This window comes from Dendrobates tinctorius, unplaced genomic scaffold, assembly GCF_039654945.1.
Source record: "Dendrobates tinctorius isolate UK_male_01 unplaced genomic scaffold, ASM3965494v1 ptg000171l, whole genome shotgun sequence".
Classification (NCBI taxonomy): domain Eukaryota; kingdom Metazoa; phylum Chordata; class Amphibia; order Anura; family Dendrobatidae; genus Dendrobates; species Dendrobates tinctorius.
The window spans coordinates 24,877,638-24,895,604 of record NW_027361838.1 but is presented as its reverse complement, the minus strand read 5'-3'; the positions used below and the strand labels follow the sequence as shown (position 1 = coordinate 24,895,604).

The window sequence follows — 17,967 nt, the reverse complement described above, 5'->3', positions numbered from 1 at the left end:
AAGACATTATTCAGAGGTCAAGAGGAACGTGTGATGAGATTAACTCCTTGTTTGAGTATTTATAGTTTATCATTACATGTTTGGAAGTCAACAAACTGCATGGCCTGGTGTAATGTAGAATCATCATTTCAGCAAACAAAATTGTTCATCGATCTCGCATCCTTGTTTTGCAAAGATAACAATACAATAAACTGTAGGAGCTGATATAAGAGGTAATAATCTTTATCTAGCGCCAACATATTCCACAGCGCTTTAACAACAACAACAACAATTGGATCTGAGCATGCGCAGACTTTAAGGGAATCTGTCACTGGAAATTTGTGGGCTATGTAAATACCCTGTGTCCGGTCCGATGGGCGGTGTTTCTTCTTCTTTTCTCCACCCCATCCGTGGCCGCCGTCCGCGATATTTTCCGGAATTAGTGCAGTTCTCCATATTTCGCACGTACGCCAAACAATCTTGCCTCGCACACGCGCAGTATGCTTTGCCCGCATTACAGCGCATGCGACGGTACCCTATGTCCCGGAAATATTTTGCTGTGTTCCGGGACATAGGGCACCGACGCATGCGCAGTAATGATTTTCGGCTTTGCCCGCAGTTGGGCAAAGTATACTGCGCGTGCGCGAGGCAAGATTGCTTTGCGCACATGCGAAATATGGAGGAGAACTGCTCTAGTTCTGGAAAATATCGCAGACGGTGGCCACGGATGGAGTGGAGAAAAGAAGAAACACCGCCCATTGGACCAGACACAGGGTATTTATATAGCACGCAAATTTCCGGTGACAGATTCCCTTTAAAAAAACGGATCCGGTGGCCGGATTTGTCGTTTTCTGGATCCAGCGCATTCTGGCGCCCATAGGCTTCCATTATAGCAAAAAAACGGAAGTGCTGGATTCGGCGCTGTACGGTTTTTCGCCGCAGACAAAAACGTTACTAGAGACGTTTTTTCCAGAAGCCGGAATAAAACATTTATCCGGATACGGCGAAAACCGGAAGGCCATGTGGCCATTGGTTATTTTAATATATAGACAGCGTTCTATTTATAATCTGGCGCATGGATATATTTAGACTAGTATTTCTGTCAATCCTATTTTTCTAGATCACAAAGCAAAGAGAGTGTAACTTTCCAATCTGTCAGGATAAATGTATCTGCAATTCTCAGCACAAATGATATCATTTGCTACTGGTATTTTTTTTTTCATTTTTCTTTTTAATACCCCCTTCCAAAAATTGTCAGTTTGTTCTAGTACAACATATGGGGAAATAGAAAGGATGCAATGAAAATCGCAGCATGAAACTTATTCCGAGAAGAAAGGTACCATGTATTTTGGAAATACGGAGGATACGAGATTGGAAATAATCATGAACTCTGAGATGTGAATGAAGCTAATCTCCTTTGTGATAAAATCAGTCCATTTGTCCTTAACCAATTCTAACATTATTTCTTTGCATTAAAATATACAAAACTAATCATTATTATGTGGTGTTTCAGATTAATACTTTTAAAGGGAATGTATCAGCAAAAAATTAAGTATTTTTTTAAATCAAGTCTTCATGTTACAAGTATATCTAAAAATTGGTGGTCCTTTTTATTTATTTATTTATTTTAAATTTCCAATATCATGATATGTTTTAAAAACTGTAATAGTAATCTTGTAAGGGTATGTGCACACGGTGCGGGTTCTGCTGCGGATCCGCGGCGTTTCAGGCTCTGCGGGTCTGCAGCAGATTTAGGTGCGCTGTACAGTACCATTGTTTTCAATGGTAAACTGGAAAACGCTGTGCACATGCTGCGGATTTTTCCGCGGTTTACAATCCGCAGCATGTCAATTCTTTAGTGCAGAAACCCTGCAGTTTCACACCTATCCATTATTTAGTCCTGCGGATTTATCTGCGGTTTTTCCTACAAAATCCGCAGAGCCAAAAAACTCCGTGTGCACATACCCTAATAGTAATCTTGCAGTTTTCACATTGGCCACTTTGGCTATTTTAGTCTTGTACTTTCTGCCCTTTAAGAAACCGTTTTCAGCAGTCTCATTATCATCACAGACAGGATTACAATACAGGTTTATACACCGAAGATTACATAGGATCCAGCTATCACAATAGGCAATGTCTCAGCTTCTGTCACCTCATTATATACTAAAAAACAAAATGGGTCTGAGTCTAATCATTGCTGCTAATGTACATATGGATTTCCTGAAACAGAAAATGAGTCTAGGGTAACCCCAGTGGCAAGTGTGACCATGGCCAGATTTCTGATTTATATTTTTAATGCAAATTGTGATATGGGAAAACAATTTTAAGCAATGCATGTAATAAAATCCCCTGATTTAAAGAATACCTTGGAAATGTATGACTAAATTGACAACTGATGGTTAACAATACCCTTGCCAATATGATGTGTTGACCTTATCCAGTGTGTGTCTACAGTGAGTCCCAGAGGAAGTGGAAACATTCCTTCATACGTTTCCAGGTGGAGCGCCAGAGGAGCAGCGAAACACAGATATAAGAAAAGATGCTCCTTAATTACAAAATAAAAGTGCTTACTGAAACAGACAAGTCAGGACAGATATTTTTGTAAAGAAGAAGCTTTCTTTTTCTAGTTCTAATTATGCCTGGCCATTTGTGGGAAAACATCGGACAAATACAGAAGTGTGTTCTATGTGAGAAGGTGCCAGTTGGCGTTACATGACGATTTGCTCTATGTGTATATATATATTATTTATAACGTACAATGCATTATTAAAGCTGTGTAATAACCATGTGTTTATTTCTCCTAACAGCTGTGTGCCTCCCATCTGCCAACGCCGTCAGAAGCTCCCAATCACTACCAGGCAGTATGCCGGGCGCTGTATGCAGAAACCATGGAGCTACACATGTTCCTGTCAAGAATTAAAAGTGCTAAAGAGGTGCGCTATCCTGGAGTCCAGACCGATAATTCAAGTGTGAAGTGTAATAGTACAGCGTAATAAGATTTGTGACCATTAAATTTATTAGCAATAGTTAAAATCGCCAATATTGTGCACATGGGTATTATGTGATTTTTCCCTCCAACCCTATTTGGTAGGAGGGGATGGGGTTAACTGTTGGCAAATATCAAAGCTATGAATGAAGCCTTATTCAGAATTGACCACCATACCAGTAAATGAGTCTGATTATTTTGCTCTTGTGACTTTATTTTGTTTAGTCATATTTATTAACTTTTAGTTTTTACCAATTCATCTGCTTTTCATCTCCTGCTCTCCTTGATCCCAAAGGATCACTAAATGCACATCATCTTGTAAAGGGAATCTGCCACCAGCTTTTTGCTACCCCATCTTATGGCAGCATGATGTTTTGTTTCCAGCAATGTATCACTTATAGGGCTGCTTGCTGAAGTTTTACTAAAATCCCTTCTTTATCTGCTGCAGATTTCCAAGGTCTCTGAATGCTGAGCACTATTTAATTCTGCCCACATTACTGATTGGCCGCTTTCTGTGTACACTGTGCATAGGCAGAGAGCTGCCTACCAGTGGTGGGGGCGGGGTTATAAAGAACTCACATGACAGCTGGTTTACTAGTCCTCTAGTGATAAAAATTACTTTTTTTTTATCAGCAGGAGATTATCAAAACTAGAGCAAGAAGCCAATAAGTGACATATCACAGAGTTCAGGTTCTCTGTCTCTACATTTTGGTGCTCTCGGGTTAAGTGGTAAGAACCTGGTGATAGATTCCCTTTCAGTAGGTTTGCAGCCCCAGTATATATGATAGAAACTGTCTTGAATCTCATCTCTCAACACTCTTATAGCGAACAACTTTTTTTTCCTGTAAGTGTAAAACTATATTTTGCTTGGATGGAAATAATTATGGTAACAAACAAAAAGCAAAACAACAATCCTATAATCTCAAAACTTGTGTTCTAGTTTATGGTGAATTTAAAACGCTGTGTAAAATGGAAGGCTCCTGGAAGAAAGGATTTTGTTAGGTCTAGTGTGAGCAGACCCAGGGGTTCACATTTCCCCATCTGTAGGACCTGCGCTTCCACTACAGGGGTGACCTGATCTCCATACTGTGTTGTGATACAGTGAATGGAGCATTGGTCGTGCAATGTCTGCATCTCTCCATTCCCTTCTATGAGAGTAAGCGTTTCCAACTATTTCCATAACTCTTTGGGCTTGTTCAGACTCATTTTTGCCACATCGTTTTCAAGGGTTAAAAAACTTTGCCCTTTACTGTACCGGCAAAGTGACTGAGATTTCTGAAGCCATTAAATCTACAGCATGTCAATGCTTTCAGTGTTTTTCACCCGTTCAAATGCGAACGTAAAACATGTTATGAAATGTGCAGATTTTCTGCGGTGTTTTGCCTGCAAGCACTCTCTAGTTTTTGATGCAGAAAAATACGCTGCAAATGCTGAATGTGTGCACATAGCCTTATAGAAGTGAACGGACAGCCCTTCCAGCCTGTAGGATCGCCGCCGCTCTATCCATGTGGATGTGCAGGTTTGGGCAGACAGGCAAATTGTTAAAAACATCTGAAAATACACGTTTTCTCAACCTTTTCTTACTCCGTTAAAGGTTCACTATCAAATTGGGTCTTGGGCATCGCACAAGGATGAGTTATCGTTTTGGTCCAGTAGCTTCTTCCTACTGCTGAGCTTATGCTACTGTGACACATTAAGGATCTGTCAGTAGTGATGAGCAAATGTGGTCCCATAAGATGTTCTCCGACCATGCTCGGGGGCTAACCCAGTGTCTTCGGCGTGCTCAAATAATATGTTTGAGTCCCTGCGGCTGCATAACTCGCGACAGTTCAATAGCCGTAACACATGCAGGGATTACCTAACAAACCGGCAATCCCTGCATGTGTTCAGTTATCGAACAGTCGCGAGACATGCAGCCGCTGGGACTCTACCATATTTTTCAAGCACGCGGAAGACACTAAGCACCTGAGCATGCTGGGAAAACACCTTATCCGAGCACATTCGCTCATCACGATCTGTCAGTGCTAATTCTGAAGTCTAAACTGTGATCATTATATTTGGATATGGTGATAGCAGCGATAAGGAGCAAGTGTAAATTGCTGGGGGTGGGTGATTTTTCAGGAATGATAACAGCAGCTCAGTCAGGAACTGAAAAGGAAGGGGAGAAGCAATTTGCTGTGTAGATATCAATGGGGTGTAGAGATGGCTATTATCTCATGAGTTAATTCCTCAGCCTGAAACAACTGTACCTAGGCTCAGTTCTCGTGGTCGATCTCCTTGATAACAAGCTGTACACTATATAAGAAAAACGCAGGAGAATAACGTCAGAAAAAGCAAGCGAATTACCAGCCTGCGTATTTTCATGCTATCTAACTGTATACATTTGATAACTTGAGAATACCCCTTTAAATTTCCAGGTTGCAGATTTCTGCAGGATCAGAGGAGAATGTAATACTTCTAGTCTTATGTGAGAACTGTTGGCAGTCCCTGTGCTTGTTTATATGTAATTAGCACAGGGCATGCAATTAAAAAGATTTTGATGCCTCATGGACTCCATGGCTTTAATGATTATTTATAAATTTACCGCAGACTGGGAAAAAATACATGTCAGCCGTCACCCTGTCTGCGGCCATGTCTTGAAAGAAAATAGGACTGATCTGTCATTTAGCCTCTGTAGGAGCTTCATCACTGTTAGCTTGGAGGTTGGCTCCTTCCTCCACTGTAGGCTGTATGATATCCACCGTGGAGAGATTGCAGGCAGTGTCAGTAGACGCACTGCAGACCTCTAGATCTGGGGCAATAGGCGTCATCTGCCATTTTTATTGGAAGTCTTTATCTGATCAGCAGTCTTCAGTGTGTTAAGGGGTATTCTAGGAGGTAGAAATTGTCACCTATCCACAGGAATGCAGGCAGTCTCCTAGCGAGTCAGTGTAGTGACGGTTGTGCGTACACATGGCCGCTCTGATGGGGATTAAAGGGGTATTCCTGTTTCCAAGATCCTATACCAATATGTAGTAGGTGTAATACTAATAATAATAGCAAATACCTTCAATTAGAAATGTAGTATAGTTCTTCTGATTAGCTATGTTGCTTTCTTCATGTGCAAGGCATGGCAGTATCTTGGGTATTCATGGTTATGACTACTCTTATAATGACAGTTAACTCTTAGTAGTCATGACCATGGATATCTAAGTTACTGCAATGCCCTGCACATGAGGTAAGCAACATGGCGAATCCGAAAAACTATACTACATTTCTAATAGAAAGTATCTGCTAATATTATTATTATTACATTTACGACATATTCAGATAGGATCCTGAAGATGGGAATACCCATTTAAAGTACCTTGTTCTGACGATAGGTGGTGATCACCCCCACCGATCGAGAAGTTATCGCCTATCCTAGTGGTGCATGAGAGTGACTGTCTTCATTCACTTCTATGAGGGCAAGTAATCCAGCGGATGGGTGATGGCATCTATGTAACAGAATACCCCTTTAAATATATTTTGTAAGACAGATCACGCTTCTATTTCTTTGATAGTCCTGTTTTAGGACCAAGTGACTTTTACCCGTGGAGCTTTTACAGTAGCCGAGTGTTTAATCATCAGAGCCATCACTTTAGCTACTCTAATAATGAGTGATGGCCAGACAGCCGGCTTTTTGGGAGGATAATGTGACCTTTTTGGCCCCTTGGCGAGTAGACGGAGGGCACAGAATCGTTGCCAGGTAACACCCTCTTTGCAATTTTGTTTTCAAGAATTCTAAATTCCAGTTATTGTTTTCCTTTTTGCTTTCTTTTTTTTTTTTTTTTGCGGATTCAACTTGCCATTTTATTTTGTTTTACAAAATTCGATGAAGTCAAAAAAACATATAAAACTATTTATTGGTTAACTTTTTTTTTTTTTCGTTTTCCTAAAATGCAAATGACCTAATATATCTAATTTGCCTATACCATCGTACCATCGTTTCTCCGTCAGTTGGCTGTCCTAGCATCGGTCGCCAGTGTCATTTTGCAGATTTTGGCAGTGCTTTGGGTTAATTGCAATAAATAATTTTGATTCTTTTTAGATTTTTTTTTTTCTTTTTTTAACCTCTCGTTCAGTGTTTTACCAGCTAGAACTGGATTACATGTGCAGCTTATGTCTGAAAGGCTGGATTGACGTCCCTTATTGATAGTCTGCTCGTGAAAAATTGGCACTCACATTTGGCTTTCCACTAAAACAACTGAAGACAAATCTTCAAAGATTACTTTTAGTGGCATCTCTTGAAAGGGCGCAGTGTTACAAAGGCCCAATAAGCAGTATTCTCAGAAAAAAAGCTTGTGTATGAGAGAAAAAAAAAAAGAAAACAAAATGCCAGCTTCTTTCAGAGTGGCAGACAATTACACTGGCTTAAAAGGGAAAATTCACGCTGGGAGCCTGCGGAGTCCAAGCAAAACAAACATGCTTCAGTGGAATTAGTGTGTATGATCTGACTCTGGAATGGGAGTCGCTGTGTGCACAGAAACCTACTTATCTGTCTAGTTTCCATGCTATCTTTGCTAGATACACCTTGTGTTGCAGTGAACCTTTGTCTCCCAACGTGGATGGAATCAGCAGAATTCTTACAGAGCCATTCTCCATAATGAACCTGAACTACAAACAGGAGAAGTTGTAGTAAATTTGATTATTGTGTACCATTTTTGTGTCTAAAGCTTCCATTCTGATCTGTGTGTCTCTATGGTTACATCTATTTACACCTCTCAACATTGAAATTACGACAACAGCAAGAAAAACTGGTGGAAGTATGGAAATCACTGGATGGATAGGCACGTTGAAGATATGCAAATTAGCAATTATGAAAAATAATTCAAACAACATTTTCAAAACATCTTTATTTTATTCAGTATCGAGTATGAGCACCATATAAAGAAATCCTTGACTGATAAAATGCCAAGGTTGAAGCTTGTTTGTGGAATGTTCTGCCGTGCTAAATGCTTTTGGGCAAACCATCAAGATCCGCTATTGGCAGCTCCCTTTGAAATTGCTGACCAATGATGTCGCAAATAGAAGACAAGTCTGGATACGCTGCAGGCCATGGTAGCACGTTTAGGAATGGCAGGATGTTCACAGTTACACAAGCAACATGTGGCCTGGTGTTGTTGAGTAGAGATTGGTGCGGTAATTCACCAAAGAAAGTGTCCCAGCAGCTATAGTCCTGTGATCTCTATAATTCCATGACTTTTCCTTCTTCGTGTTGCAATTTCAAATTGAAGAATAAATTTTGTTGATTGTAGTCTGTAACCATAGAAACACAAAACAGAATGAAAAATTTAATGAAGACTTGCTTCATGTTCTTATTTTAGATGCATAGGATGTAAGCTAGTCCCAATGGTGTACTTTTAAGGAGAGTAAGGAGAGGTCTATCCTTCAGGGCTATCCAACAAGAACTTGGTGACAGATCTTAAAAGTAGTCAGTCACCAGGGGTTTTTGCCTCCTAATCTGTGAGCAGCATAGTGTACAGACAAAAGCCCTGATGCCAGCAATTTGTCACTCACCTGGCTCCTTAGGGTCCCGTCACAACAAACTATGCACCAGCGATCCCGACAACGTTACGACCTGCTCAGGCTCGCTGGTGCATCGCTACATGATCGCTGGTGAGCACGCTGGTATCCAAGGTACACAGCGGGTAATTAAGCGCCGCGCGCGCTTAGTTACCCGATATTTACCTTGGATACCAACTCCAAGCGTCTGCTTACAGCGGTGGGAAATCGCTGATCGTTGGTCTCCTGCTGCCACACGCTGGCCAGTGAGAGACCAACGATCAAAAAATGGCCCAGGACGATCCTGCACAATCAGCGATACCCAACGGGGGGGGCCGGTCACTGATGCGTCAACAAATCAGCGATCTCGCTAGCGATCTCGCTATGTGTGACGGGCCCCTAAAGGCCCCGTTACACATAACGTTGTCCCAGCGATCCCACCAACGATCCGACATGGATGGGATCGCTGGGACATCGTTAGGCTTATTGCTGGTGAGCTGTCACATAGACAGCCCCTCCAGTGATCAGGACCAGCGAGCAAGCTGGTATCCAACGTAAACATCGGGTTTCTAATAGCCGCGCGGCTCTTAGAAACCCGATGTTTATGTTGGATACCAGTGTGCAGCGTCGCTGATCGCTGGCTCCCGCTGCCACACGCAGCGATGCGTGCTAGCCAGCGGGAGACCAGCGATGGAAAAAATGGCCCAGGACGATCCAGCACGATCAGCGATACCCGGCAGGGGGGCCAGTCGCTGCTGGATGTCATACACAGCGATATCGCTGGTGAGATCGCTGATGTGTCACAAAATCAGCGATCTCGCCAGCGATATCGCTGTGTGTAACGGGGCCTTAAGTGTGGTGATGATAAAATCAGGGTTATCAGCAGGAGATTATCACTATAGGACTAATAAACCTGCTGCCATGTAGTCCTCCATATTCATGAGTTCTGACCCCACCCCCACCACCACCGATTGGTAGCTTTCTGCACATGTACAGTTTACACAGCTGCCAATCAGCGGTGGGGGCGGGGCTATATAGAGCTCAGCACTTGGTTAACTGCTAGTAAGTAATATATCATTGGAATCAGGGTCTCTGCCTTATAATATGTCTCTCTCAGATAAGGTGGCACAATTCTGGTCATAGATTCCCTTTAAAACCGAGAGAGAAGCTGGAATTCTCAGGAAGCTGAGAGAGCTGTTACTTTACCTATTTCCTTTTTGTCGCAAGCTTTCCTCAAAATGTAGAACATGTCCCTTGCTTTTTACACCACCATACCGCCATGTAAGACTGTGTGCTGCAAAATCCTACTGAAAACTTTCAAAAACACTCAGAAAACTCTTCCTATTCATTTCTATGGGAAATCGACTTTGCTGTTCATATGGGGAGTTTTTTCTGTTGACTATGGTCCCGTGTCCAAACAGTAATGGTCGTTGCTCAACTTGCCCTAAGGGTATGTGCACGCGATGACTATTTGCAGCAAACACGTCTGCAGGTAAAACACTGCTTAACCTTCACAGGTTTTTGATGTGTTTTTACTTGTTTTGTTTTCTTTTCCACTAACTTAAATGGGTAAAAAAAACCTTAAAGAATTGACATGATTCAGATTTGAACAATCAAAGCTTTTTTTTTTTTTTCAAATCTACAAGGAAAAAATAAGCAGCATATTCATGAGATTTTAGAAACCGAATTCACTTTGCTGGTACCATAAAACGTTTTTTTTTTTTTTTGTGGCAAAAACACGCTGTGTGAAAAAGTTTTGAAGCTATGCCATTAAAATGTTTCTAAATTTTTACTCAAACTTTGCAACCTTTGTAATCCTTCTGATAGGTTCCCTGTAAGAAAAAAAGACAGATTTATTTTTAAAGATTTCACATGTGCATAAAATGCTGAGCAATTTCCGTTCCATAATCCTTAATCTCCACTTAATTCTAAAACTAAATCCACAATTCTGCAGATTACTGAGAGCAGTATTTGCTCCGGAGTTTGTCTTTACCAGAGCAATAAAAAGTCACAAGGATTCCCTCTGAAATAAATGGGGATAAAGTTGCCTTTTGAATGATACGTAAAATTATTCAAAGCATCATCATCTCTATAGAATCACAGTAGAATTGTAGATAAATCAAGGCCAACGTGTCAGATATATTTGTGTTTTTTTGTTTTTTTTTGTAATTTACCTATAATATTTTTTTTTTTTTTAGAGTTTAAAGAAGATTCAAGAGATGGAAAAAGACACAACCGACCGATCCAGCGGTGACCTTGATGATCTGAAAAATTCAGATTGGGTATAATACTGCTATTCTTTCTGTGATAATGTTATAAGTGACATGCGCTGTTTAATATGTTGTTAGGAATATAGTAGCAGTAGGGTTTCATAAAAGACATTGATTGTACTGTAAAAATAACCTGGTAACATGATTTCTTAGATCAGTATAAATAGGGCAATACCAAAATTACATTTTTTTTATTACTTTGTGGTTAAAAAAAAAAGAGTTTCAAAAATAAATTACATCAGATATAGAAAAGGCTGAGCCCCTGAGCCCCCTCCATAGAGGTCCTTCCATTTGCACTGAGGGTTATAAAAATTACCAAAATCATAATTCTTTAAATGGCTACTAGGCCTTAATTCTAGACTCCTGTAGCCACGAAGATTAGTCAGATTCTGACCCTACTTGGTTGAATAGGAATATGTAAGGAGCATGCCCTACTTAGGACAAATGTTATTGTGAAGGGAGGGGGAGCAGGTGAGCTGTGACGTTGCTCATTTGGATTGGTAGGTCGTATGTTATCAGCTGTATTTATATGTCAATTATAAGTCTTCTGCAAGGAACAGAAAACGTGAGTCTAAAACTAGGCTTTAGTGGCCAGTGTGAAAATTGCAAAAGTTCTTCTGCTGGGCTGATTTTGCCGGCGCTTGTGCCCTTTTGGCGCTGCACCGAGCGCATGAAAACGCACTGTGTCGCATTTTTGTGCGCTCGGCGCAGCGCCGGCAAAATCAGCCCAGCGCACGGCCAGCGTACCCAACGCTAAATATAGGGTACGCTGATCGCATACAGCATCATGCGATCAGAGGAGGAGCTGACCGTAGGAGGTGCGGCCGGGGGCGGAGCTTAGCAGCGGCCCTGCGATGCGCCTCCGAACGCTAGTCTGAAACTAGCCTTAAAGGGATCATTGGTGTGGAAGTCAGAGCAAATCCATCCAGTGCTTTGGCCCCAGGCCTCTCTTAAAGGGATCCCCGATATGGAAGTTAGGACAGTTCCACTCAGCTCTGTGGTTCTAACCCCAGGGTCTCTTAAAGGGATCATTGGTATGGAATTTAGGGCAAATCCACTCTGCGCTTTGGTACTGACCCCAGGCCCTTCTTAAAGGGATCTCCGGTATGGAAGTCAGGGCAAATCCATGCAGCGCTTTAATTCTGACCTCAGGCCTCTCTTAAAGGGATCCCTGGTATGGAAGTCAGGGCAATTGCCTTCAAATGCTCTGGTACTGACCCCAGGCTCTCTTAAAGGGATCTCTTGAATGGAAGTTAGGGCAAATCCCTCGGCGCTCTGATTCTGACCCCAGGGTTCTATTAAAGGGATCATTGGTATGCAAGTCAGGGCAAATCCACTCAACGCTCTGGTTCTGATCCCAGGCTCTCTTAAAGGAATCCCCGGTATGAAAGTTAGGGCAAATCCACTCTGGGCTTTGGTTCTGACCCAAGTCCCCTATTAAAGGGATCCCCGGTATGGAAGTGAGGGAAAATCCATTCTGCGCTTTGGTACTGACCCCAGGCCTCTCTTAAAGGATCTCCGGTATGGATGTTAGGGTAAATCCCTCAGCGATCTGATTCTCACCCCAGGCTTCTATTAAAGGGATCATTGGTATGGAAGTCAGGGCAAATCCACTCAGTGCTCTGGTTCTGACGCCAGGCCTCTCTTAAAGGGATCCCCAGTATGGAAGTTAGGACCGTTCCACTCAGCGCTCTGGTTCTGATTCCAGGCTGACGGGATGATGTGGGATATTAGTGGTAGTTGTCTGGTGGCTCTGGCTGATGGGATGATGTGGGATATTAGGAGTAGTAGTCCGGTGGCTCTGGCTGACGGGATGATGTGGGATATTAGGGGTAATAATCCAGTGGCTCTGGCTGACGGGATGATGTGGGATATTATGGGTAGTAGTCCGGTGGCTCTGGCTGACGGGATGATGTGGGATATTAGGGGTAATAATCCAGTGGCTCTGGCTGACGGGATGATGTGGGAAATTATGGGTAGTAGTCCGGTAGCTCTGGCTGACTAAGTGATGTGGGATATTACAGTGAATGTGGCTATGCGGAGTGGGCGGGGCTCTACACTCTGATTGATATATATATATATATATATATATATATATATATATAATCATAATTTGTTACAACTAACCGTAGTTAGTTACTATGCCCGGGCAGCGCCGGGCTCTTCAGCTAGTATACTAATACTAGATCCCAAGTCGTCCACGCCAGCGACATGTTCTTGCGGCGACGCCATCTTGAATCTCGCGGGATTTCACGAAATCCAAGATGGCGTCGCCGCAAGAACATGTCGGCGGCCTGGAGAACGTCTGGATCCAGGATCGCGGCGGCGGAGGAAGATGTCGGGGCAGCGACGATGACGGTGTGAGTATGAGAAACTGAGTGGGAGAAAGGAACGTATGTGGAGTGAAAGAGTGAGTGGACGTGAGTGGAGGTGAAAGGTGAGAGGAGTGTGTGTTGAGGCGGTGTGGTGTGTTGAGGGTTAACATGTGCGTGTGTGGGGTGACGTCACCGGTTACAACTGGACGGAAGTTGTTACAACCGGAAGCTGCTTAGGGCATTTATTATTATAGATGATGAGGAAGAAGCCGTCTGTTGTTGGCGGTGATGGCGTGTAGAGGCTTCTTCAGCCAATGTAATAGATTTAGAGTTAGGGGATTCGTGTGTGAGACGACGGCGTTTATAAGCCTTAATCTTGTCAAGTCGATGCTGTTTTTCCTCAGGAGTCTCATTAGCACGGCGTTGTTTTTGTCGTAGTGCTAAAGCTGCTTTCCTTACACTGGCATTGGCATACTGTGCATCGGTATTGGTATTGATAGGGCAGAAACAGATTGCTGATTAGTTATGTCAGTGAACTGCATATGGGATGAAGTGTAGCAGTAAATTGTTCCACATGCTGATGTGGAAGCATCCTGTTGTGAGTCTAATAATAATGATGTGTTGAGGCGGTGTGGTGTGTTGAGGGTTAACATGTGCGTGTGTGGGGTGACGTCACCGGTTACAACTGGACGGAAGTTGTTACAACCGGAAGCTGCTTAGGGCATTTATTATTATAGATGATGAGGAAGAAGCCGTCTGTTGTTGGCGGTGATGGCGTGCAGAGGCTTCTTCAGCCAATCTTATGGATTTAGAGTTAGGGGATTCGTGTGTGAGGCAACAGCGTTTATAAGCCTTAATCTTCTCAAGGCGATGGTGTTTTTCCTCAGGAGTCTCATTAGCACGGCGTTGTTTTTGTCATAGTGCTAAAGCTGCTTTCCTTTCACTGGCATTGGCATACTTTTTGTTATGACTCATGTTGGCACAGGTAAAGGAGTCTATTTGGCAGTTATCTGGCAGTGAAGAAGGCGTCCTGGAGTATTGTAGAGTAAACAGATACTAATTGACCCTGTAATTTCCTAGCAGTAGTTATGAAGTGGTAGTGGCAAATTGGCCCTGTAGTTAGACACCGGCAGAGGAGCAAGGCAGCAGTAGTTATGGCGGTAGAGGCAAATTAGCCCTGTAATTAGACACCGGCAGAGGAGCAAGGCAGCAGTAGTTATGGCGGTAGAGGCAAATTGATCCTGTAATTAGACACCGGCAGAGGAGCAATGCAGCAGTAGTTATGGCGGTAGAGGCAAATTAGCCCTGTAATTAGACACCGGCAGAGGAGCAAGGCAGCAGTAGTTATGGCGGTATTGGCAAATTGGCCCTGTAATTAGACACCAGCAGAGGAGCAATGCAGCAGTAGAGGAGATGGCAAACCGCAGGAGAATCCGCAGAAAGAATTGACATGTCAATTCTTTCAGCGGATTGAAAACCGCAGATAATCCGCGCGGAAAATTCCGCACCGTCTGCACTGCGGTTTTTGATTCCCATAGGGAATCATGGTACTGTACACCGCAGCAAAAACTGCTGTGGGTCCGCAGCGGCCAAAACCGCTGCGGAACCGCAGCAAAATCCGCAGCGTGTGCACACAGCCTCACACCTCTTGCCATGTTAACCCTCAACACACCACACCGCCTCAACACACACTCCTCTCACCTTTCACCTCCACTCATGTCCACTCACTCTTTCACTCCACATACGTTCCTTTCTCTCACTCTGTTTCTCATACTCACACCGTCATCGTCGCTGCCCCGACATCTTCCTCCGCCGCCAGGATCCAGACGTTCTCCAGGCCGCCGACATGTTCTTGCGGGACGCCATCTTGGATTTCGTGAAGTCCCGCGATATTCAAGATGGCGTCGCCGCAACAACATGTCGCTGGCATGGGCGACATCGGGATCCAAAATGGCGTCGGCGTAATCTCGCGAGATTTCGCCGACGCCATCTTTTTGGATCCCGATGTCGGCGGCCTGGAGAACGTCTGGATCCTGGATCGCGGCGGCGGAGGAAGATGTCGGGGCAGCGACGATGACGGTGTGAGTATGAGAAACGGAGTGAGAGAATGGAACGTATGTGGAGTGAAAGAGTGAGTGGACATGAGTGGAGGTGAAAGGTGAGAGGAGTGTGTGTTGAGGCAGTGTGGTGTGTTGAGGGTTAAAGTGCGTGTGTGTGTGTGGTGACGTCACCGGTTACAACTGGACGGAAGTTGTTACAACCGGAAGCTGGTTAGGGCATTTATTATTATAGATACGTGAATATGAACAGAAAGTCAAGATACCGCTCTGAAATTTAATGTAATCTTCTTTGGTCCGTTATTTTTGTGTCTTCTCAGGCCAGGTTCTGGGTCCAGGTAATGCGTGATCTACGAAACGGAGTCAAGCTGAAGAAAGTACAAGAGCGTCAGTACAACATGTTATCTATCGAGTACGAGCTGACTCCGTACGAGATGCTGATGGATGACATCCGGTCTAAGCGTTACACCTTGAAGAAGGTGATGGTGAGTGGGTGTATCGGGCGGTGCGCCCTTGCTTATTACCCATGTACAGCTGTCCCATTACCCTTGTGCTCAATATCTGCCTTGTTCTCTGTGGCTCCATTGATGCTTGATTGCTATGTATCTACTGTACACAATTAATGATGCAATCTTCAAGCCTTCTCTTATCGCTTGTTTGCTGTTTCTTTCATTTTAGGTTCAGGGTGACATCCCTCCACGATTAAAGAAGAGCGCTCACGAAATAATCCTGGATTTTATACGGTCCAGACCCCCGTTAAATCCAGTATGTATTCTCACTAAGCAGTAATCAGGAACGCCATGCTCTTAGCTCTTCTGGCTTGATGAATTAAATGCCTTCCGACTCCATGCTAGCAGCCTCTGCCTTGCTATTTGTGCTCCCAGCCTCTTACTGTAAAAGCAGATTATTCATCCAAACAGCTGGCAGTCCGCTCGCCACCGGCATAATCAGGTCACATGCATTTTGGAAACACTTGCTTTCCACTTTATACAGTATATGTTTCATCTCTTACCTATTCATAATGGTGGTTGGAACTAATATTGTAATTTTACTTGCTAGAAACCTTTTCCAAAATGAGTTGTATAAACATAGTTAATAGTGGTTTTCTCAGCCTTTGTGATGGTTGGTTCATGCTATACAGTTATTGGGAAACAATGCATTTTATACAGGCTGCCAGTTATCAGGCAAATGCGCAGAACAATCTGTTATTGATCGCTCAGTGCGGATGAGAAGCGCAATCGATCTGCACTAAAAGGCTATTAAGCGATCACCGATCGAGAAACGTGTAACAGCTTGGCTGTCTATAACACCATTGGTCGGCTAGTGTAAACCCGACATAAGTATACTGCACCCTTTCTGAATAAGTTTTAAAAAAAAAATTTCCAATGCTATGGTGCATCACAATATTACTCCAATCTACTGAGCTGGTAGCATGTTCCAATGCAATACTGCTAGGCATTCATCACAAATATTACATTATATTAGGCTGACCGAAAATAAGAGAAAATTGTCACCCTTTGTGAAGGGTTCACAGTTTTCCAAACTTAATCCTGCCATACAGTGCCCATTTCATTAACCCAATACAGTGCTCAATATCTACCCCCCCCCCCCCAGACAATTAATGATCAGCGTTTAGTTTCCAATTAATGCTGTGAACCGTCACGGCTCATTTATTGCCTCTGTCAAGACTATAATTACTGTGGCTATTTAGTTGTCAATCTGGTCACACAGGGCGCAATAAATGCATCCACCCACGTTACTATCAGTCCCATACAAAACATGCGGCCACTGATACACAGTTTATTGGGTTAGTCCGGAACCCAAAAGAAAATTTCAGTTAATAAATCTTTAAAGACTAATAAGTTGTATTTTAAGCCATGGTGAACTTTCCCACCATTCACTCTGTACTGTAACTTGGGGTCCTGTCTATATTACCCACTTCCTATCACCATTTATTTGCGAGTCCCCAGTGCATGATGGGATGCTGAAACTGCTGTCACTCCCCTTTACGCTCTGAAACGAAGCTTCATTGTGGGGAGGGGGCTGGGGCAACCCAACAATCCCCTTGCTTTGTTTCACTCCCAGAAACAAAGTGTTACAAGGGGTGGTAACGCATTTTTTTCACCGCTGCCTTTTCTGCAGCTGTAGCTGCGCTCCCGGCCCATGAAACGAGACGTCATCTCTTACATTCGTTTCATTAGCGGGGCACTGTATTTTCTTCAGCCCTCGTCGCTTCCCTCTGAATTCCCTCTTCAGCACGCTCCTTCGCCGGAGCGCCGGTAACCTGTGTGATACTTTTATTGATTCCTTTGCACGTGCGCTCATTGTTGTCCCGCAAATGCCTTTATCAGAGGCACAGATTGTTTATCTTTACTCGGCATGGAGGTGAAAATTATATGACCCCATGCAAAAAATTCCAATATCGATTGTCAGGTCTTGGCAGAATAGTGCTCACCAAAAACTAATACCTTTTAAAGTGTACCTTTTATTTTAACCTATTAAAGCAGACACAGCAAACAAGCAAACAGACAATAGTAATGCCTAACCAGGCTAAAAAGGTCAGAATCCGTAAAATGGTGTGCTAGGGGAACCACGATAGTGCCTCGGTAACCCTAATATTTCCTAGTACACCCCTACCTTACCGCGGAGGTTGGCACCCTACCTTGAACGCAAATTGTCGCCCCCACTCAACAATACAGTAGCAGATCCAATCTCACTTTGTGAACTACCATAACCCCATGCCCAGTTAAGATGAGCAGTCAGTACCTCTGATAAAGGCATTTTCGGCAGATTGTGTCCAGGCCTAGACGCACTCCGTGCACTGAAATACATGGTAA

General features: G+C 43.4%; 1 protein-coding gene across 4 annotated transcripts in view; it reads left to right on the top strand.

Annotated features, from left to right (window-relative positions):
- SPIRE1 (spire type actin nucleation factor 1) overlaps positions 1-17,967 on the top strand; it is a 209,505-nt gene that overhangs the window by 137,579 nt on the left and 53,959 nt on the right. For all 4 annotated transcript variants that reach the window (XM_073551009.1, XM_073551007.1, XM_073551008.1 and 1 more), the window contains 4 exons: positions 2,787-2,912; positions 10,687-10,770; positions 15,451-15,615; positions 15,809-15,895. In XM_073551009.1, the coding sequence (XP_073407110.1) occupies positions 2,787-2,912; positions 10,687-10,770; positions 15,451-15,615; positions 15,809-15,895 (462 nt within the window). The remainder of the gene's footprint in view (positions 1-2,786; positions 2,913-10,686; positions 10,771-15,450; positions 15,616-15,808; positions 15,896-17,967) is intronic.